At 37.5% G+C, this 22,834-nt stretch overlaps 3 protein-coding genes across 14 annotated transcripts in view; 1 reads left to right on the top strand and 2 right to left on the bottom strand.

Annotated features, from left to right (window-relative positions):
* KIAA0825 (KIAA0825 ortholog) overlaps window positions 1-11,663 on the bottom strand; it is a 243,888-nt gene extending 232,225 nt beyond the window's left edge. For 5 of the 6 annotated variants that reach the window (XM_042013158.1, XM_042013161.1, XM_042013163.1 and 2 more), the window contains exon 1: window positions 11,582-11,663. The gene's annotated coding sequence lies outside the window, so the exon portion shown is untranslated. The remainder of the gene's footprint in view (window positions 1-11,581) is intronic. The other variant, XM_042013159.1, reaches the window with a different exon arrangement.
* The window catches only part of SLF1 (SMC5-SMC6 complex localization factor 1), a 34,659-nt gene continuing 23,097 nt past the window's right edge, over window positions 11,273-22,834 (top strand). For 2 of the 7 annotated variants that reach the window (XM_042013165.1, XM_042013172.1), the window contains exons 1-6: window positions 11,931-12,391; window positions 12,545-12,620; window positions 14,909-15,152; window positions 17,233-17,395; window positions 20,328-20,459; window positions 21,860-21,913. In XM_042013165.1, coding sequence (XP_041869099.1) covers window positions 12,245-12,391; window positions 12,545-12,620; window positions 14,909-15,152; window positions 17,233-17,395; window positions 20,328-20,459; window positions 21,860-21,913 — 816 coding nt within the window. In that variant the 5' untranslated portion in view covers window positions 11,931-12,244. The other 5 variants (XM_042013168.1, XM_042013167.1, XM_042013166.1 and 2 more) reach the window with 5 other exon arrangements.
* Window positions 11,379-11,909, bottom strand: LOC121657447 (translation initiation factor IF-2-like). Its single transcript, XM_042013155.1, has one exon. The coding sequence runs from the start codon at window positions 11,907-11,909 to the stop codon at window positions 11,379-11,381; it is 531 nt and encodes a 176-aa protein (XP_041869089.1).

The following is a 22,834-nucleotide window of genomic DNA, read 5'->3' as shown; positions in this document are numbered from 1 at the left end:
AAGACAGGAGGACATGACAAACTAATGGAGTAAAAATTTTTTCTCAGGGTCACACTAACATTTTAGCAAATTTCTTTTTTTTAATATTAATTTCAAAGAACTTCACAAATTTAAAAAAAATTAATAAGCCACATAAGATTCAAGCAGGAAATTTATATTAGAATCAAATTTTTAAGCTTTAGCCTGTATCTTTTTGTAACTGCCTAAATCTGAGTATAGTAATAACTTTAGCAGAATATCCTTCAGAAGAATGAGTTGTCATCAAATCTCTTTTTATATAAAAGTTCTACAGTGAACCTTAGAGTTTCAACTCTATTCCTTTAACCTGTAAGATAAATTATGCTTGCTATGACACACCCACCAGCAAGTGGTCCCAAACCAAGACTGCCTTCAGTGGTACATCACCATAAAGCAGTTTGAAGGACATTACAAGCAAAAACAAAATATCCAATGAGAAAAGTAATTAATGGCACATATTCTGAATAAGGAAGAAAGTGTTCGAAGATAGAAAAGTGGGGTAGCATTTATTGAAATGATATTTTTCCTAAATAAGCTGGTAAAAAGTGACATCACAACACTTATGCTAATATTTGGAGCTAAACTTTACTCAAAAACTCTAAGTTTGTCCCAAGTGAATCAAAAGTCAATAGGATTGCAACTGTAGATCACATGAGGGTATTTAACAAATAATTTTTAGTATTGATTTTTAGTATTAAGGCAGACCGGAATGATTTTTCCATTTTTTTCCTCTATCACAGAGTGCACCAGGGATAAGTTTATTACCCTCTAAGCACAAAGTGGTCTGTATTTCTCACCATTCCCTATATTTACATCACCTCACATAATTTACATACACCAAGTCAAATGGCATCTTAAGAATTTAAAACATTGTAGACACTACTATTCTGATTTCAAACAATCTACTTATCCATACCAGTAGATGATTTAGCTCTCTAAGCCAATTCTTCTCGGAATGATCACAACTTTTTATTCAAATTAGGTTTCTGTACTATTATGCACTAATGGCAACACAATAAAAAGAATGGTGAGAAATTGATTGACTGTACTGAGAAAAGAGATTCAGACAAGTTGAACGAGAGACCACATTTTTCTGACCCTTTTTTTCACAGGATCCTACCAACCTTCTGTACCAGCCACTTAGCCTGTGCAAGCCAATTTATCCCTATTTACCAGGCAGCTATATGAGCACTGATAGTGGCATGGGGCTGAAGTGAGTGACTGGTGCAGGCCTGACAACTTGGCAGCAGTTACCAGTTTATGCTAGATTAAGTTGACAAAATGATGATGAAAATAATAGATTGCCTGCATTAGACTTACAAACCTTGAGAAATCATACAGAAGAACTGAAAGGACTGTGTTTACACATGCATGTTAAGATACCTGAACAGAAAGTTCTATTACATTTAACAGCAACAAAATGAGAAAGCATATGTAAGAAATAACAGAAATTATCCTATTCACTTGCTTTTGTTTCACATATTTTAAGTAATTAAAAATCTTTTAACAAAGCCTTCTGCATACTCTTGGTTTAGGCAGCAGTGTTCAATAAAAAGAAAGTGGTTCTTTACGTGGAAGAGAATTAGGAATTGTCAATACTTTATGGGGTTTTAGCTCAAGTACTCCAGGACTAAAATTCCTGTAACTCATAAATTCCATAGGAAAATCAGCAAAGACAAAAGCAAAGGAAGTTTGAAAGAACAGCATGTAATTTTGACAACAGGATAGCCCCTGTTATTTGACCAATACTCTTACATCTGTGTTTTATATTAAAAACAAAGACAACAAAGCCTGTACTGTTTCCACTGCTTTTATTGTTTTTCTGAAAACAGAGGATATGCAAAAAGAAAAAACCAAACACCACAAAAAACCTATATAAAAATGATGGTAAGGTTCTAACTCCAGCCCACAAAAGCCAAGAAATTTGAAGTTAGTCTGACATTCAATCCTTAAATCATGCAAGGGTGCTTCTTTTTTCAAAAAATGACAATGCAAGGTAATGACAAGTTGTCAGCCCTAACTTTGAATTGCCTGAAGTTTGTCATTTGGTGTTTGTGTCACAACCTTAATGTTATTTAAATGTAGGTTTTAGTATCTATTATTTAAAAAGGTCTACTTTATGACAGCAAAAAGCTTTGATGGAATAAACCTCAAAGTACACTGTAGTGCTGGTATGCCACTTCATTAGAAGTAGTGCATAAAACATATGCTGTTGACAAATCTAATTCATTAAAGTTGAGGTAGAAACACTTTAAAGCAACTGGATGGCATCATTAGCTACAGTTCCTTTCATAAATTATTCTTCTTTTTTCTTTTGAATGATTTTGTCAGTGTTCCCTTTTCAGACCAGGAATGTTTTTGCCTTAAAGTTCAATACCTTCAACATGTTTGGACAAGTTAAATAAGCGGCTTATTTGCTAACACTGAAATTCTAAGCTGAATATTTCACCCATATTAACTGAAGAGGAATAAAATTAAGCAACAGTGTGTAAGAGTTTCAGCCTTATCAAACATAAAATTTTAAAATTAAGAGAAGCAGAGATTACACTGTACAACAGAGCAACACTCTGGAAGCATTTTGCATTGTTATTGAGATAACTTGGAATTGATATTGAATTCTGCAAGAGAGAAGATTAGGCACATCACAGAGCTGATGGCTATGATGACATATTTAGTTATAAAAGGAAGTTGCTAACTATATTAACTTGGAGTTTTAGGTAAAGATCAATATTGGTACAGGAACTAAAGACTACAGTAAGGTCCATAAATGAAGCTGAGCTGGTATTTAAAACATGGCCCATCAGAGCAACTTTCCAACAGCAAAAACACATAACTAGTCAAAACCTGATCAGATTCTATCTCAGAATATTGTTGCCTGTGAGAACATTTAAATTCTTATCTTCAGATCAGAAAGAATTAAGTCCTATCACTGAAGTCTTTAAAAACCAAACCACAGTGCAAGAAATTTCACTGAGTAACTAAAGAATGAAGTGAGAAAGGACACTTTTGAGGACTAAATATACACAGCTTAAGATTAAAGTCCATTAATAGCATATACAAAGAAATTCTAAACTACATTGTATACACAGAAACGGAAAACTAAAAAAAATCAAAGTTTCTTATTTAACAATTCTTTATGTAACATAATTTTCCTTTTAATTCCTTATAAAGTGACCTAAATCTATTCACTGAAATGAAAAAAAAAATAAACCAAACCAAACCCATGGAAATTTCTGCATAGAATACATAATCATACTTCACTATATCAGTACCTTATACAAATATTTTCTAATGAATTATCTGGACTAGTAAAGAGTGCTGCCTTGTTCTAGGAAAGCCCATGAACAGCAGATTACACCATCCTATATATTTCAAGACAGACGCATGTACACATACACCTTTTTAACTAGACGAAGTCCCTCAGATAATTCTACACTGTCTCCTGCAGAGACAAAATCATTCCAATATCATATTTACTGAGAAGATTTAAGACGTGGATGTGTTACTCCGAAAAGTAACTTAAATATGGAAACACTTCCAAATATAATTCATTCAGGCCTATTTTATACCTCCAAATATTGCAGCAAATCAGTATCTGGAAGCATCTTTCAAACCAGGCAGATTAATTTACTGTAAAAGTTCTTTTGAGAGATGACATACTGTCCACTTCTAGTCTCCTGTGCTTGAACACACAAATTTCCTTCTAAAGGTGTGCAAATGCTCTGCTCAATATGCCTGATTAAGTTGTCCTGCCAACTATGCCAATTATAGCAGTGTGGCAGAGAGAAGACTCAGTCAGGCACAAGAAATATGACAGTGATTATGTGGATGACCATGATTAGAATTAATGCTAATAGAGTATCTAAATATTGTTAATGCAGTATCTAAGTGGGTCTAAAGGGTTATTATATCAGAGGCTCAGCTAGAAACATACAGGTTTACAGTCTTTGGCCTTACAGAATGCTCAATTACAAAACAACAAACTACCTATGGAACTACTGTAGGATTTTATCTGTGTATGTGACCAGATCTTACTGCTTTTTTATTCAAACCTCCAAAAGGTTTTTTCCCTGCCTTTGGGTTGGATGTACCCTGCAGGCATCCCTGCTGGGGGGTAGGGGGAGGTGTTTCACCCAGAAGCTACCTGCAAGCTCGGGAGACCAGTTTGCCCAGTCTCCAGCAACATTTTATACCCTTTTGCTGGTTAAGGTGCACCAAAGTCAATCTCCCATCTCTGGAATACATCAATTATGCAACCAACCAGACAGTTCCTCCTGCAATTCTCAGCTGATGTTCTTACCTTAGGACAATTCCTACTGGGTGTTTTCATCTTAGGACAAATCAAACTGTCTGTCAGACACAATCAAAAGGGAGGAGGTATGTGTGTTGGAGGCGGTTTTTGCTACACCCAAAAACCTGGCTATCTTTTGTCATGTCACATTTACCACATTAGTCAGCATTTACCATTTACCTCAGAAGATTAAAATCACGTATCTCCAATATGCTACACATAAAATTCTCCTAATTAGTCTCCCCATTAATCCTCATCCTGCTCTTTTTCCATTTTATTCCCTCTCCTGCGATATTGTCCTTACATGTATATGGAACAGCCATCTACATTTAAGCTTTGCACCACCAAAACATGGGAAGAGCTACCTGCAGATGGACAAGGAAGATCTGCAAGATCTGTTGATAACAGGTGTTCCACCTTAAGGGATAATTAAACCTCTATGATCCTCTGTTAACCACTCAAACTTCTACTCAGCCCTGGGGAGACCCTACCTGGGGCACTGCATCCAGCTCTGGGACCCCCAACACAAGAAGGACATGGATCTGTTTGAACAAGTCCAGAGGAGGGTGACAAAGATGATCGCAGTGCTGAAGTACCTCTGCTATGAAGACAGGCTTAGAGAGGTGGGGCTGTTGAGTGCGGGGATGAGAAGCCTCTGAAGAAACCTTACTGTAGTCTTTCAATACTTAAAAGGGAGCTTGTAGTGAGTTGAAACTAGATATCTTTAAGGTCTTTTCTAACCCATCACATTCTATGAACCTCACGTTCAGTAGAAAATCGTCGTCTGATACCCATATGTCACAATTTTATATTCCAGTTACATACTGATAAAAAAACAGAACTGTAATATTCTGTAGGGTATTTTGATACTTTCTTGCTCTTGTTGCATCTTCATTATCTACTCTACAATAATTCATGCCATACTTTCTCCTAACTTCTTTTTTCCTTCTTCCATCCACAACCATTTCTACCTTTTCCCTCTATACTGACGTCAAGTACAGTGAACTGCAGAAAGGTAGAAAGTGTAATGTAACACATTACCCCACTGGCTATATGATGTCTAACTTGATTTTCTAATGTCTGCGAGCCAGGGTTCATGTTTATCTGCATTCTGGGCATGCTGTTGGCAGCAGCCTAGTCAGAAATAAAACTGGGTGGAGAGAGGTGTTATTGCAAAGAAGAAACCATTCTGGAATTTTCATAGTATACATAGATTATATTTAACAATATTGAATTATTAAGAAAAATTTACACTATCTTTGAGCATTACCTACATTTACCATTTTAAATGCAGTTACTTAGAGAAGAACAAAATACCAAAAGACAAAGAAAATACGTTTTACAACCCAAAAACCAAGTAATCAGCAAACACAATGTGAATGAGCTTACAGGCATTCTCAAAAAAAAAAGAGAAAAAAAGAAGGTGAAAGGACTTTGATGAATGAAAAATTGCTGATCACATCAGAATGGATCTCCTATGCAGGAAAAAATATTAGAAGGCCAGTGGGGGAACTAGGTCAATTAAGTATTCCAGGCAGGTATATAGTGCATTTAAGACAGGGCAGAAGAGCAGTGATATGATTAGGAAGGTCTAAGAAGCAGCAACAGACTAACTCACTTCAGAAAAAGAAAAGAAACTTGAACTTTATGTGGTAGGAAAGTTAAGTATTAAATGTAAAATAAAACCATTCCATACCTATATTTTAAAAGAAACAAACAACCAAAACCTAAGTCCAAGACATGAGAGACTGAAAGTACACTAATAAAATACAGTTCACTAATTCATTACTGAGTGAGCTAATACACATGAAGAATATAGCATTGCCTCATGTACAGAAGAGTTACTGAACAAGCTGCTGAACACTATTCTGTGCTCTCTGCATATGTCCATCGACAGTGATTCACTGACCTACATTAACAGAATGTGAACTGGCAAAAAGGCAGATGAATGCAAGGGGATGAGAAGACAGGCTGAGCTTGTAATAGCCATTAAAATAAATGTTCTTTGGAGCAAAAATGGTTACATGAAAGAAACATGAATGATACATCCTGAGAAGAACACGAAGATGTTTTTAAAAATAAGTATGAAGTTATGATAACTGAGAGTTTATATAATCAGTAAGGCTTGAAGAAAAGCAGCAATTTTCACAATGCTTGTTCTGCCTTTCCTTTATTCACTAGCTCATGAAAGAAACTACAGGTATGTTTATAGAAAGATGATTACTATTAAGAAGCTCCTGTAGTTCCTGTGGATTTACACTGTATTATTTCTAATCCTTGCAATCCCTTATCACTACAGAAGAAAATTTAAATTCCTTCAGTTTCAATAAAACCAGAAAGTGTTTCATAATGAAGAAAAAGTTGACTTTAAGTGGCATAAAGTTAGATTTTTATCCACACGAAGGCAGTGTGGAGACACTTCATACTGTTTTAGATTTTATGACTGATTTTTCAGTGTAGTTTCAGGACTGTTTTTTTTTTACAAATATGTGATAACTAAATATTTGCCTATTGCATTGGGAGTATCATTTAAAAAGTATACATGTTATGTTGAGACAGAAGAAAAAAGCTCCAATGGATTATTTCAGTTAATCGGTCAACTGATAATCTTGTTTGCATGATGGCAAGTATTTTAAGCACATACTACAAAATATATTCCACTAGATAAAAAATTCTGTCAGATTATACTTCACAATGGAGAAGATGCTTTTGCATGGACTTTATCACTATCAATATATGCAAGTAATTACACAGAATTTTCAAAATAGGAAGGCAAAATGCTTATGACGGACAAAACATACACACACAAAAAGAACAAACAGAAAAAGAAATCCTAACTTGCAGAGTTAAGGAAAAAGTGGCAGAGGCTTTGAGATACAGACTGAGATTTATGGACAAGGATCAACAGTGATAACACAGAAAGCAGCAGCACCAATAAGGCCTGAAGAAAGATAACTGTGTGAAGTAAAATAGCTACCTGTGGGAAATGTAAGAAGTGAAATTTCAAGGCAGAAGACATGGCGGTAATATTAATATGCATAGAACAAAAAGGAAATAAAAAGTGTAAGGTAGAAAGCCAGAAGAGTGTCACGAAAATGAAAATTCTCTTTATTTCATTCTAGGAAATAAAATTAAGAAAAGAGGTCTGACAGAGATGGACACCTGATACACTGTAAATAAAATCTTTCTGTGATAGAGGAAAAGGAATATTTCTCTGATCTTGGCTTCTTAATGAACTGGACATGAGAGCTGTACAGCCATTCTTGATAGTTCTTAAAATGTAATTGAAGTTTTAGAAATTAAATACTATGTGTGTAGCACTGAAAATTACTTCTTAATTTTTATAAAAGATGTCACATGTACTGTACAAGAGAATGGGTAACAGTGGATACTATCTAAAACCCAGAGAGAATCTGCTTAAATATAATTTATCATACTGAGCAACTGAACTATATACTTGACAAATATGTTAAAAGAATAAAGAAACCCAGAGGAACTTAAAAATACATCCGTTAAAAAGCCTGCTCCCTATGAGACCTATGAGACATAAGAAATACTTAGCTACCATAATGAGATCACAACAAGGATGGAAAGAAAGAAAATATTTAAGGCTTTTAATGAACCAAAGAATAGAATCAGGGAGTAAGTGAAATCCAAACTTAGCAGGTATCACTTAATTTCTTAAAGCTACATATTGGTAACAATGTATTTTAAAGAAAAAATAGATACAAAATGTTTGAGATCTCAGGTATTTTGATTCCACACTATGTTATGTGCCAGAGACATGGGAAAAAAAGTTAATTCTTAAAGGTAAGAAATGGTCATCATATAAGTATGAATGATAGAATCAAGAATATCCTGAGCTGGAAGGGACCACAAAGATCATTGAAGTCAAACTCCTGGGCCTGCACAAGAGTCACACCACTTCTTGAATTCTGGCAGGTGTGGGGCTGTGAGCACTTCCCTGGGGAGCCTGTTCCGGTGCCCAACAACCCCCTGGGTGAAGAACCTTAATCTAATCTAAATCTCCCCTGACACAGCTTCACAGCTTTTTATACAATTTCTTCACTAGGGGTTAGTTTACAGTATCATATGCTGAAGACCTCTCCAGCCTGTTAAGAGTCCTGTGACATAAAACTGCTGTTAGTTATCAGTTAGGTAATCAACAGTAGCTACTCCTAGTTAGTAAGAATTAAACTGTTTAAAATAAAGTAAAAGTTTACAAGAGTTAAAATCAATACCTTTACAGTCCTGACAAATTAACAGTAAAAGTATAAAGGTGCAACAGGTACAAAATAGAAAATGCAACTAATCTTCATTGTCAATAGAGAAGTGCAAGCAACAAATGCAGTCTGAATATTAGCTCTTAATATTTAAGATTTTTTTTAGTGTCATTTTTGTAAAAAGACTAGTGACAAAGGTTGTTGATGATTATTTCTTCATGCTTGCGTGCAAAAATATAACTGCAACGTTAAGGAAACAAGAGATAGGAAAAACTTCAGTAGGCATGTCATAGATTAGCAAGCTGAGTCCCGGAAGGGATGTCCTTGCATAGGGGTGCTTACAGCTTCCTCTGGGACCTGACAGAACCTATCAGCTGGCCAGTTTGAATATGGACAATTCTCTAAGCCACTTAAAGTTGTGATCACCTCTGTGATCCACATTTAAGAATAGACAAACTCCCCCCCCAAGCTCTCTCTTGTTTCCGGTGCTGGGACAGGTGGCTGTGGGGCCCGAGCGGAGCCCAGTGGGCCCGGCCAGGCCCTGCTCTGACCAGGCTGGGCCGGGCCACGGCCATCCTGGAGCGGGTGGGCCCTGTTGCACCTGTGGAACCCCCCCACTGCCTTGCCGTGGGCAGCCGGAGCGGCTCGGCTCTCCTGCCTCTCCACTGTGATAAGAAAAATTCAACATTCCAGCTGCAAAGCTGCAAGGCCTAGGTGAGATTAACCCTTTTATTGCTGTGAAGAGCTGAAAACCTGAGGGAGGAGAAAGAGGAGATGCTTAAAGCTGAAATTCTGTTGTGAAGCTATGATATGTCAGAGTATCCTGTTGTAATTTCATGAAGATCTGGGGGATGGAGCATTCAACTCGTGAGCAAAAGCACCTGCGTTGAGATAGGCAGATGCTGACGCAGCTGTAATTTCATGAGAAGTTTGGACAGGGAGAGATGGAAGCGATGAGGACTTTTGCTCCAAACGGGAAAGGAGAAAACCTCAGTTCCTAGAGATGCTCCCAGAGATAGTCCTAAAGATGAAGATGAGGAAGATCCTTTGCTCCCAGGGAAGGAGAAGGGCCTCTGTTCTTGTTTCTGAACGGCTCAACCCTTAAATGGTACCCCAAAAAACTTCAAGAGTGGACCCTCGAAAGCAGTTGCGGGAAAAGCTGCAAGTCGGGAGGAAGGGACTCACATGTGGGCAGAGAACCAACCCGGGCGGCTGTCTCGTTGTGATAATGTTCTCATAGCATGAGCAAGAAGAGACTTCTCTTTCTAAATGGACTGAACAAGGTTATTATGGAAGTGATAAACAGACTGAACATCTGAAGGGTTGTCTTTTTACATTGTCAGTGGGAGAAGGGAGGACGGTGGGGGAGGAGGAGAGTTCTGAAGGTGGTATAACTTTTTTTCTTCTTTTAGGGCTGTTAAATAAACTTCTTTATATTCTTTCAAGTTTGGTGCCTGCTTTGCGTTTCTCCTAATTCTTATCTCACAGAAGATAAACAGTAATGTGTATCTTGGACCAAACCACTACACTAAATTGGTGTTTCTGCCCGGTTACAAACCCAACCCTCTACCAGGGGTACCAGAATACTTTATAAACAGCAAGACAAGAGTCATCTGAGGCCTGGAACAATTGTTTTTCTGTTTTGGAATCTGGGAAACTCAGATTTAAACCAAGTGTCCAATCTACTGTCAAATTTTACATGTCTGCAGCTATGTGGTTTTGGTGTTTCAGGAATACCTATGTTTTACAGCAGTGGTGAGCTCAAAGCATAGCTTCTATTGATCTAAGCTGCAGTGATAAAGACTCAGCACTTGTGAGTTTTGTTGCACCTATCTCAATTTACAGGTCTTAAATATGAAAGAGCTACTTCAATGAGTACAGGGTGACTTGTCCACTGTCACATGAGATTTATATGGAAGGGGGGAAAGTACAATTCAGTTGTCTAAAGAGGCATTTCAATCTTTTTCTTTTTTTCTTGAATGCATGTATTCTACTCCCAAACTGTAGAAAAACCGAATAAAAGTGTTCTGCAAAGCTACTTCTATTTGCTAGGAAGCACCAACAGACTTCTTGTGCACTATCTGTTCACTGAATTACATGACAGAAATAGTCAAAAGTCATCTCTCAAATACAGAAGGGACCAAAATAAAGTGCAGGACGCTGAAACAAAGTTTCACAAACAGCAAATCTTGGCATTTCTACATTTCTAAATTCTACACCGAGTGCTTGAGGTACAAGCTGAATATTATTTTGATCTCTTCATATTGCTTTGTAATTGAAAAAAAATCAAGCACTGACTCTCGTAACGAAAGTTTCTACCAACTTCATCAGAGGGGCAAGAATGCCTTCCCTTCACCAAAAGGGCAGAAAGCCCTCACCAAAAAGATGTGGCTTCATTATCTGGCTGTAGCAGTATCTGCTCACCTGCCCTGTGAGGACCAGCCATCATGTGGCTTTGAAATTTCGAAAAGTTTCTCCAGTATACTGAGAAAATGGTACTGAGGGTCAGAAATCCCTGGTCTCTTTCCTGACTCTTACAGCCAGCCTGTTCCAGCTTGCCTATAGACCAACACACACCCCTGCCAGACCGCCTTTCACAATTTTAGTTCTGCCGAGCAACAGCGACGGTGATTTCCAGACTCCGAAACAGCGTCGGCGCGTTTTCCAGCTCGCCCTCCGCCACCCGGCCCCCGCCTGCCCCCGCCTCCCCGCGCCTCGAGGGGACCCCCTCCTCTCGCTCTAAGGGAGGACCGCCCCTTCCCCCTCCGCGCTGAAGCGGGGCCTGGAGCGCTGCGCCGCCGGGGCCGCCTCAGAGGGATTTCGGCGCCGCCTTCCCGCTGCAGGTGCTAGCGCCCACCAGCGCCTCGGACGCCGGGGAGCCCGGGCACTGCGCAGCGTGCTGCCGTGCCGCACAGGAGAGAAGGCGGCCGCGGGGAACGCCGGTGCTCCGTGGGCGGCCGCAGCGGACCCCAGCCGTGTCCCGCTCGGCGCCAAGGCCCGGCCGCACGGTAACGGGGAGGGGAAGGGCAGCCCCACCGGGGCCACTTACCCGGCCGGGATCCCCCTGCGGCTCCGCGCCGGAGGCCCCGGCGACGGCGGAGCGTCAGTAACAACGTCCCGGAACGGCCGCTCCGCCACATCCGGGGGCTGGAGGGGGGAAGGCGGGAACGCGCTGGGCTGCGGCGCCTGGCGGGCAGCGAGACGGGCCGGAGCGGAGCGGAACGCAGAACCGCACCGCACCGTAAGGCGCTGGCACAGCACCCGTTCCCATGGCCTCCGTACGGGAGCGCCGGAGGGCTCCCCGCCGCAGCCGGGGGGGCTCGCTCTTCACCTCCTGAGCGGGACTGCCGCCAGCCCGCCGCGCCTCGATGGCGCATCGGGGCGGCGGGGTTCCCCCTGCGGGGCGATGGGAGGTCGGCCCGCACTTCCGACAGCGGAGCAGGGGTTCGAAGGACTGAACCTCCGGGCATTTGGGTGCGGAGAGGAGATGCCAGACCTGGGGGCTCGGCCCACTGCAGGCTGCAGTTTGAGGGTCTCAGACTAGTCCGTTACCGCCTTTCAGGTGTCTTTGCTGCGGCAGGCAGTGAGAGCTAAAATGTGTTGTACCAGTATTCATTCCTTTTGGTGTGTTTTCCCATTTTATTGGAAGAGAAGTAGTAAATACTAGTCAGGCCTTGCAAGCAACTTTTCATGGTGTATATTTTGTGAGTTAATGTTCCCTTTTGATTGTTCTCTCTTTCAACAGATGGCAAGTGGCAGCCAGAAAAGGATAATACAAATAACTGGATTTAAAAAACAAGAGAAGAAGGCACTGCTCAAATGTCTGTTCAAGCTGAACTGTGTTTTTATAGAGAGTAAGGTATTGTTCATTAAAAAACAGCAAAGAGGGTTTGAGCAGGAAGTAAAAATGCAAGCCTTAGAAGAAAGGATTGTGCAATAGGTTAGTTGTGTATAAATAGACAAAGAATTTAAATGTTTCCAGTGATACAAGTGTGTTGTTTTGTTTTGTTAGAAATACAGAAATTGTACACATCTTGTAGCAAAAAAGCTGTGCAAGAGTGAAAAGGTCTTAGCTGCCTGCGCTGCTGGTGAGTAAAAGATTTCCTGGTTAATTTCACAGCATCACAGCATAAGTCTGGAAACGACCCTTGAAAGGGTTTTAGTTATCTGTTTTCATTTTGTGAATGAACGTCTCATGAACCCTCATTCTTTTTGTTCCATTAACCTTCATTTTTAACATAGTGTTATGATGAAGTGAAGTCCACTTTTTTTTTGGTTTTTTTTCCTACATGGTATTCCTGCTGTCTCCCTATGTTGGATCTGCCTCTGTTCCCAAACAGAAAACTTTGTGTTATATTAGATAATGAAGTCATGCCCAAATTATTTGGGTGCTTAAAAGAGGGCAGAGGGAGTATGAACACCTGTAGTCAGCATGGATTTTTGACAACAAATTCACATGGAACATTCACTGGTAAAGGTCACTGTCTGTAAGTTCCTGTTTATGCAGCAAGAGAAAATTCCAAGCTCTTGCCATTCTGACACAAGCTTCTGGTCCTTCCTCTTTAACTAAGGCCTGATGCTGAAATCCCATACATAAGCAACTAAAATGCTTTTAGAATGAAAATTCTGTATTATAAGATTTCTTTATAGGCTGATTACCTGTCAGGATTCTGTGATGAGGTTTGAATTTGTTGTGGTTATGAGATATCACAATACCATTTTTAAGCATGATCTTTATCTTCCCTATATCATATTATACCAAAGTGTTAAAGCAATTGTTAGGATGGATAATCTTAAATTAAGACACAGTAGACAAATGACTAAACATACATTTGGGTTTAAAGATATATGTGAATTCCTTGATTTCCTACCATATTAGTAAGCATTTTCAATCATCTCTTACTGCTAGAAAGTGGGGGGGTATAAGTATATATATATTTTTTTGTGTGTATGTATATATATGTATGTATGAATGATTCTTCGTACTATCATAAAATTCTGATTGCACTCCTAGCAAAAATTAGATAGACCAAAAGTTTCCATTGGGAAAAAAATATTAAAATGCATATAGGTTTCTGGTACGGCACTTCATTGTAGCAATTTTAAACCTTTGAGTTAATGTTTTCTTACTTTTTGGAGTTTAAAATTTGGAGATGTTTTCTTGAACAGAGTGGAAATGGTACGTGTAGCGTCTGCATGGCAACACAAAACTCTGTCATGTTTCTCTAACTGCAAATCTTCCCCAATACCATCTAATACTTTTTAATCCAGAAAAAGTGCTACTTTTGCATAATCATTGCTCTTAGTCTCGATGGCAGAGAGTATATTCATTCCTGCTGTGTGGTTTTCCAAGTAATGAAGAAAGATCATGTTTAAACACATTTAGAACTCCACAGAGTTCAGCAGAAATACTGTCAAGGATGCCATTTGTCATGTACTTCCTAGCTGACAGAGGTTTTGAGATGGAAACTTTTCATGAAAGTGATTTTAATATCCAGGTTGTGCACAGTATATGTTTTCCAGTCATAAATCTACTGGTACCTATGCTAGGTTTTGTAGAAGTGCCATCTGTGCTCCTTCACTGAGACATTTTGTCAGTCGACCCTGCTGTTCTGTGAAACCAATTAGGTTCGCACAATTCAAGTCAATTTCTCTTACAGTGTCTTCCGTAGGTAGTGTTTCAATACAGGAGCAGGGTACTAACCACTGCTCTTGACCTGAACCTGTAAGAAGAGAGAGAGACAGAGAAAAGGGGAATATCATTACATACTATATCAAAAGCATACATGTGGAAGATGAAAGAGGAGAGGCAGAGGAGGAGGAGCCAAGGGATGAGAGAAAAGGATGTGAAAAGAAGAAAGAGGAAAGAAAAAAAGTCTAAAAGTGTGTCCCCCGAATATTGATATTCACTACACTAGCCGTATATGCTAGCTTATATGTTTAATGTGCAGTTCTTTAAAATCATAGGTAGTAAAGTAGTACAGTTGTATAAGTGTCAAATGGTATTAAAAATAAAGGGCTTAACAATGTTCTGTGAAAGTCCTAAGAACAAAATCTGGGAAGCTGAAAAAATGTGTTTGAGATTTTTGAGGAGATAGACAAGTATTTTTATCTAGGAAGGGTAAAAAGATACTTCATCATTAAAAGAAAACAAAGCAATCATTTTCAGTGGTATTGTGAGATTTTTGATTCTGAGATTTTTGAAGTCTGAAGTGGAGAACTCTTGTAATAGGAAGAAGTTTTTAAAATGGTACTTATAATTCCAGCTTTTATTTGCACAAGAAAGGTTTAAGTTAATTTTATATTAGTTCTTCAGTTGATTGCCATTTGTCTGCACAAAAAATCTTTTGTGGTTGACAGTTCATTTTCTTTTTAGGAAAGTGGGTACTAACTAAGGAGTACATAATTAATAGTGCTGAAAGTGGCAGATGGCTTGATGAAGCAACGTACGAATGGGGATATGAAATTGAAAGAGACACCCATTATTCACCTCAAATGCAATCTGCACCTAAAAGATGGCGTGAAGAACTGACAAACTCTAGTGCTCCAGGGGCCTTCCACAGATGGAAAGTTGTCCTCCTTGTTAAGAGAGGTGATAAACGAATGCCATGTATTAGAAGGTAGGAGTTCCATCTCAGTTAATTTGGTCCATAACAACCTCCAGCTATCCAAACTCTGAATTATTTTCATTAATATATTTCCATGCTTTATGATGACTTTAAATCTGTAACATTACTGCTTTTCTTGCCTTCTTTTAGTATAGTGTTAAAAATAACATGCATATGTTTTTATCAAGTAAGCTGCTAACAGAAACTTCCTTAATGAGGCAAGATTTACAGTTTTTATTTTGTGTGGGTGTTAGATTTAAATAGTAGCTGGAACTGGATACTTTATTTCACTTGGCTGGATGACCTGACTGTGTCTTATGGATATGGGCTGCACTGTTACTGACCTGATCAGTCTTTGTGTCACATCTATGTAACAGGTTCTTGTAGCTCTGAAGATGTAATTTGTACTACAACAGATGATTCTGGTATGCTGTTTAAACTATGTATACATAGTTTAGAAGGGGAGGACAGAAATATGAAGGAAAATGAAGGAAAGAAGCAAGGAAGGAAAGAAAGATAAAACTAAAAGAAGCAAGAAAGGAAAGAAAGAAAGAAAGAGAAAGAAAGAAAGAAAACTAAAGTACAAGAATTCTGAGAACGTATGGTTCTTTTCTATACTCTTCCTACACATTTGGATTCATTGCTTTAAATTCTACTCCTGAATTGAAAGCAGTGCATATTTAAGTACTGCTTGCATCTGGTACAGTAAAAGGAACATCTCCTGACACTGTTTCAGAGCTTTCCATTTATTCAGATACTGTCCAGCTCTCTATTGAGATCCCAGTTTGTTAGGACTGCTCAGGTCACACATGCACAGCCAAGAAGGGACATGCATTTTTTCTGGTGGATCGTAGTACAGGGTTGTGTGCTACATCACAGAATGTATGTCTGTCTGTATTTCATAAGGAAGGGGGGAGGTAATTAAAATTGCTATCTTCTGATTTTTGCCAACTGAAAATATTTTAAGTATGCTAATTTTGGCTGAGTGGGAGAGCTTACTGTGTCCTGCTATGCTTGTGAAAAATGCTGTTTCTTTTCCGTGAAAACTGCTTATGTAGCTGTTCATGACAACACTGTTGAAATGCTGTCTCGCACAATGCTGTCTGTTTCTTTTTCTTGCAATAGAAATAACCTTTAACAGGAACAACATCAGTAAGACAGGTGAACAAGTTTTGTGGAAGATGTTTTTTTCCAGACTGTTTCCCATGCATTCAACATGGGGATCCTTTTAGTCAGTCATAAAACACTGACAGGTAGATATTTTTGTCTTCAGCAAGTTACTGTTTTCAGTCATAAAGGACTCTATAGCTTTTGGGAAAGTCTATTTTCTAATATTTAACAACACTTTGCCTTTTATCCCCTTTCTATGCTCTTCCTGCCTTTAATGCCTAGCTGTTGGATGGGTAAGTGTGTGAGAGCAGCACCATTTTTATATATCTGGATTATGAAAAACAGAATGCATATCCAGAATGTCATGAGATCTTATTTTTCCACCTTTTGTTTTGTCTGGCATTTTTCCTAAAAGATAGGAGCACTTGCAGCTGTACAGGTCTGGAAATTGTCCCTGGAGAAACTGTTATGTGTAACAGTGCCCCAACGACAAGCAAATCTCTTTTCTGTATATGATACTGGACAGCACCAATGCTGTAAATGTATATTTGCATTACGAAAACATCATACTACATTTCAGAAAAGCAGTGTGCCATTTTTTGTTATCTGCTTAATTTATAGGAAAACTGCACTGAAAAATCATCATTTTGGGGTAGATAATGCAATAAATTATAGCTGCTGTCATCAAATTTGATACTTGAAAAGGTACACAGGTGAAACTTTCAGATATATTGGAGGTGTACATTGATTTTAATTAGTACTGTTAAATTTTGAAGAGAAGGATGTTTTGTTAAATGGGTTCTTTCATTTTCTGAAGGCTATTAAGTTCCCTTTTATCTTTCTAATGAAGTTTGTGCTGTGCCATACATCTAGAAGACTTATTCAGTTGCATTTGCATGCTTGTAGTTTGTGAATGTTATTGTAGCTTTAGGCAGCGTTAATATAATGTAGTAAATACATCTTTCTAAATATGTTTATTTAGAGTTCTTAAAGCTGGAAAGGCAACCATATGTTCATCTAAAAATGTAGAGCACAATATAACTCATGTATTCATCGGTGGTAAAACTTCTCCTCTACAAAACAAAAAGTGCCTCTCTGAAGCTCAACACTACTCTTTGCAATATATAGGACGTTACCTTTTTGAAGTAAGTAAACTAATTTATTTATTTATTACTATAAATAATGCAGTGTTAATGATGGAGGGGAATATAATCAGCCTGAATGTTTTGTAGTTTGATTAAAGGTAAGACAACTCTCTGATTCTGGGACCATGTATCCAAGAGATAGGAAGGCTTGTGGATGTTTACAAATACAAAGGGAGGATGCAAAGTAGGCAGAGCCAGGCTATTGCCTGTGGTGCCCAGTTACCGGAAAACGAGTACAAATGGAAAGTCAGGAACAACTTGGTTTTTTTTGCTGTGAGGTTGATGGAACACTATAACAGGTTGTCTGAAGAGGCTGTAGTCTCCAGATACCATCTGCACATGGTCCTGTGCTAGTGCAGAATTCACTAGAACCAGAATTTTGTGTTACTATTTCCCTTAAGAGAGATGCCCCATGTTTCATAGCTGTATGCTTACCAGATGCACTGTTCAGAAATTCTTAGTATTTTGATCTGGAACTACTCAAAGCCCTCAGAATATTCATGTAGTGTGGTAGTTCCTCAGACTCTAGGATGGCTTTAATCAACTGCTGATTGAAACTACCACGTTTGCAAGCAAGTGGGAGCTAAAACGGTGTTTGTTAAAATTTGCAAATCCTTTGGACTCTTCTGATCAAAGCACTTTGCTCTCCCTGTAGTTAAAGTGTTACAAAAGGGTGAGAAGAAGGTTAGAAGGTCTTAATGTTTACATCCTGAATAAAACGTATCAGTGTGGGCTCTTACTCTAGTGCTTACTCTTAATGAAATGTGTTCAGGGAAGTTGCTCTCCTTTAAACCTTTCAGCTAAGATAGACATTTACATTTAATAGATGAATGAATGTAAAGTTTTTATGGCTACCTCACCTTTATTGATCTCTATCAAAATCATGTGTTTCTTGCTATGCACCCTGAATTTCTCCCAGGTGTGATAACAACTTTCCATCTTAACGAGTCCATTAACTTGCACATACCTTTTTTTGCTTAGATTTTGTTGAAGTAACTCACCTCAGAGACCAAGAGAACATTAGCTTTCTGTTTAGATGAATCTGAAGAACTCAGGAAACTGCCAAGGCTCCTAGTCTCTTAAAAGGAAAAGAATAAAATAGGCAATCAAATCATAGCACTTGTCCAAATATATTAGGCTTTGTCAAAGAATGTTATGGACATGCTCTTTTCTCTTTGTCCCAGAAGTACTTGGCGTATAAGTCATTAGATTGTTCCAACTTCATAAATTTGTAGTCGTGCTATATGACTGCTACTTCTAGCAAATACAAATCTTCTTCCTCCCCTAAACATCCATTTATGTGTCTAGATGATGGATTTAGCAAAATAGCATTGTATTCTTTTCAAGGCAGCTGAAACTCCACTGATGTTCAGAGCATTCTTGGTGTCATTTCTTTTTTTTTTTTTTACTAAGTCTTTGCTTCATGTTTATATTTCGGTATCTGTTCTTATTATCTCAGCCTTTTAAGTCTACTGTTAAAATACTCTCTGGGATTGTCATTGATTTGATTTATAAGGCATCAAATGTATTGGTTCAGGATATTAAAACACATGCATGATTTTAGGAAGCTAGTCTCAAACAGTGACTTTAAAAGCTTTGTTGGATGCATGCTGGAGTTCATAAATTTTTGCCAAGATTGTACTATAAATTGTTCCAATATGAGTATTTTAATGAGCATATTGAAACTAATGTGCATGAAGGGCCATAAGAAGTAAAGACTAGTTAATGCATTAGACTTCAATTATCCATGGCTCATCAAAAACTATTTAGAACTCTGTTCTAGTTACTGAAACCACTTCATTCTCTTTTGAAATGTGCAAGAAAATTTTGTTCTCAGTATTTGTTTAGAAATACAGTTGTGCACATGCCAAATACGTTTGTTTTGAATGATACATTTAAGGAAAAATCAGAAAATAGGATGAGACATGTAACTTTTGGAACTTTATCTTGAAAGCATAAAAGTATAAACTTCTTGCACCTTGTCATTGTGTGCACTACTGTGTTTTTTGCCTACTGTTATGTCCCAGACTTGATTCACCCATCAGATTGAGGTGTTTGAATTATTAGGCAAGTTATGCCAAGTCTGCCACACCTGCTCACAATAAAATATGGCCAAGGGAATACTTCACCTGTATCTATCTGATGATTCTTAGCTCATCACACTGCAGGAGGAGTCTGTGGTTACCCGTGTATTTACCTTAAACAAAGATGGTGTTTTATTCTTAACCTGTGTATCTTTGATGAAAAGCATGCATTGAAACTCTTACTGAAATGTTGTGTTCTCAATCCATGAAGTAAATTTAAAATATTTTTTGTAGTTCTTTTTTTGCAAGCAAAAATTATTTTGTGGTGTTACTGAGAGTCTTTTCAGAATGAGTTCAAAACCAACTTGAGAAATGCTTCCTCATTCCCTGTGCTGAAGAAGTTAAAAATGATAGGTGGACTCAGAGAATTAATTACTAGACAAACAGACAAAAATATCAAAGAAAAAAAGACAGAAAAACCTATTACATTTTAAATTACTAAATTGTTTCATGTTTATAGGCTAGAACTGAAAAGATTTCATTGTAGTGGTCTATATAAAATGAATAGACAAATTGAGGAAGAGATTCTCTCAGAGAGAGAATCTGTTATTGGAAGAACAGTCCTTGTTTCAGCCACAGGGATTGTGACTTGACTTCAAGTGAGTTAGGTAAAATAAATATGGGGAAACTTGCCTTGATCATTCCTGTGCTTATAGATTCCTACAACATTCATGGTTTTCCAAACCAGCATCTCTTTATCTTATACGTGATGTAGACCTTTACACAATTACATAAACATACATAGGCATGTACGGTTTGCAATACAATATATAGAAAGACCTAGCACATAAAAATTGGTTAGACCATTAGCTTTGAAACAAAGAAAGTATTATTTTTTTGGTCTGCAGAATGAAATACAAAGTCCTGAAGATACACAGATGAACTGTTTCCTGGCTGCACAAGAAACAGATCAAGTCTTGTCTGAAATGCAACTTGCTAAAATAAAAAATGCTATTATTAAGCATATGTATTTTACTGCGGTAAGTAACAGTTAATGCTTTCTTAGCACTACATTATATATTTTATATACATATAATTATATATTTTTCTATTGTATGAATTATATTAAAAGATATATTATTGACTGTATCTTTCATTATAGTATTGAGCTAATAAGGTAGATATTTTAGATACTCCCTTTTAACCTGCAGTGTTTAATAATCCCATATTTACTACATCTACCACTAGTTAAAATATAACTTAGTAATAGCAATTCATTGACATGGGTGTGCAGAAGACAAGCTGAAAACCTTGGTGTAATAGATGAGGTAAATAGTAGTAAATATTGTTCGACAAAATGTCTTTGAATTACAGTCTTTCTGTGATTTTCCTGTTATCTAGCTAACTTACATGAAGACATTTTTCAAAACAATCATACTGTAGAGCCAGTATTTTGTTGATTCACATGAATATTTTTTATTACAAGTCAAAAGTAGAGCTAATGCACTCCTTTGGTTTTATGTTGTCACAGATCTAATCCTGATAAAATTGCTACATTAGTAGTTAACACCACTATTACAACTCTAGAAAAAGCAACTGAATACCTTGAGTTAGGATATATTATCTCTGTAAGTCACAGTGATGCAGATGATGGTGTCTAAGTATATTTGTAGGAGCTTGTTTACATGAAGCACTGTAAGTTCTTAGTAGTAAAAGAACTAAAAATTTTAAATCCTCAAGGTACACACAATGTTTAAACACGAGATTACAAATAGAAGACTTATGCTGCTTAAATCTGTGCACCATTGAATGCTACATCTTTTATCACTGACATTTTATCAAGGCTATATCCCCCAGACATTTAAAAAATAAATTTGTTGTTGACTTTTCATGTATATTACACACAGCAAGTGGTCTGGTTCAAACTATTATGTAGCAATGTGCAGATGGATTAACCCTTCAAAGATGGTCTCTCCTAAGGATATTTTAGTAACATGTTTTAGTAAGATTGTAATACTAGGCAATAACTAAATATAGCTATAATAGTAATACATTTTTGCACCTACTGCCCTATCTTTGCATGCAAGGGGAATCCAGAGTTGGCATTTTGCCGCAGAAAAACATAAAACATTTAGTTTTTTAATGTCTAATCTAGAAACACTGTCCTTACAGAGCAACCATGTAACAACAAACAGAAAACAGCAGGGGAAAATGGGAAGGAAAATTTGCCCATATTTTATTCCTTTTAAGTCATTACTCCCCTATTTCATAATTTAACCATCCAAATATTAAAAAGACAAATATAAATAGACAAATCTAAATGCTATGTTGTGCTTGAACTACATTTAACAGAAGTTGTCATTTGGGAAGTTTCATGCACTATTGATTGAGTATGTTGACTGGTATCCAGTGTGCAGGTTGACTTTATTCTGTTTTACAGACTATTAAGCATAGACTTGCTCAAACAGACCAGCGGCTCAAATGCAATCCAGAGGTAAGAATTACTAAAAAAGAGGGCATGTTACGCATACAGAATTTTATTATGAAGTTAGACAAGCATACTTTAATTGCAAAATTAGCTATCAAAGAAACATTTTTAGATTTTGGCTATCCAAAACTCTAATAAAGTTATTGAAGTGTTAAAAAGCATCATTGGGTCTTTAATGTTGTTTGTTCTTGCAATACTTTTAGTACTGTCCCTGTTATTGCAAAGAAACTGCTTAATCCTGCTAGTTAAGAGAACCTTACCTGTTAATGTTAGGGAAAAAAAAGCAATGATGTCCTGATGTGATTTAAAGCATCTTAATTGCTCAAGCACTGTATTTATGCAGCAGCAATAAAGAGAAAGTGTACGCAATTTTTAGCAGTGCTCACCTGCTTTTTCTAGTATGGACAATTTTTAGCTAGAGGTTATTTCACTGTAAAAAGAAACAGTACTTGTTCTTTCAGCACATGCCTCATACTTCATCATGTGGGTTTCCAGAGTCAGCTGAAGCACAGATTGCAAGTAGAACGCTTTATGTTTTTCAGTCCTGTTTTCCTTGTCATTTTGACTTAATTTCTTTTGTTGTGCTATTTAATTTATCTTTTTTATTTCCATTAAGCCCGATAAGTGCCATAAAACAGGTACAGGTCAGCAATAGGTTTTATTAAGTCTTTGTTATAAATACCTGAAGTAAATTAATACTTAAATTTTCCCCTCTCTATCTATAATGTTAAGAATAAATCTTTCAACAGTGTTGAAACATTGCCTTTTTAGTACTCAAAGAGCATTTTATATGGTACCCATGAGCTACTAGTAGTGCACTTCATATGGTAACTTGCGTTACTTAAAACGGGAAACACTTGAAGTATCAGTTAGCTTCCTGTATTTCTTAGTAACAAGATCTGGTGTCTTCATGAGCCATAGTACATA

This window comes from Corvus kubaryi, unplaced genomic scaffold (genome assembly GCF_017639235.1).
Source record: "Corvus kubaryi isolate FWS band 111438036 unplaced genomic scaffold, C.kubaryi_AGA036_p1.0 split1-37296, whole genome shotgun sequence".
NCBI lineage: Eukaryota > Metazoa > Chordata > Aves > Passeriformes > Corvidae > Corvus > Corvus kubaryi.
Note: the sequence above shows the minus strand (reverse complement) of the source record. Positions and strands in the feature narration are given on the sequence as shown.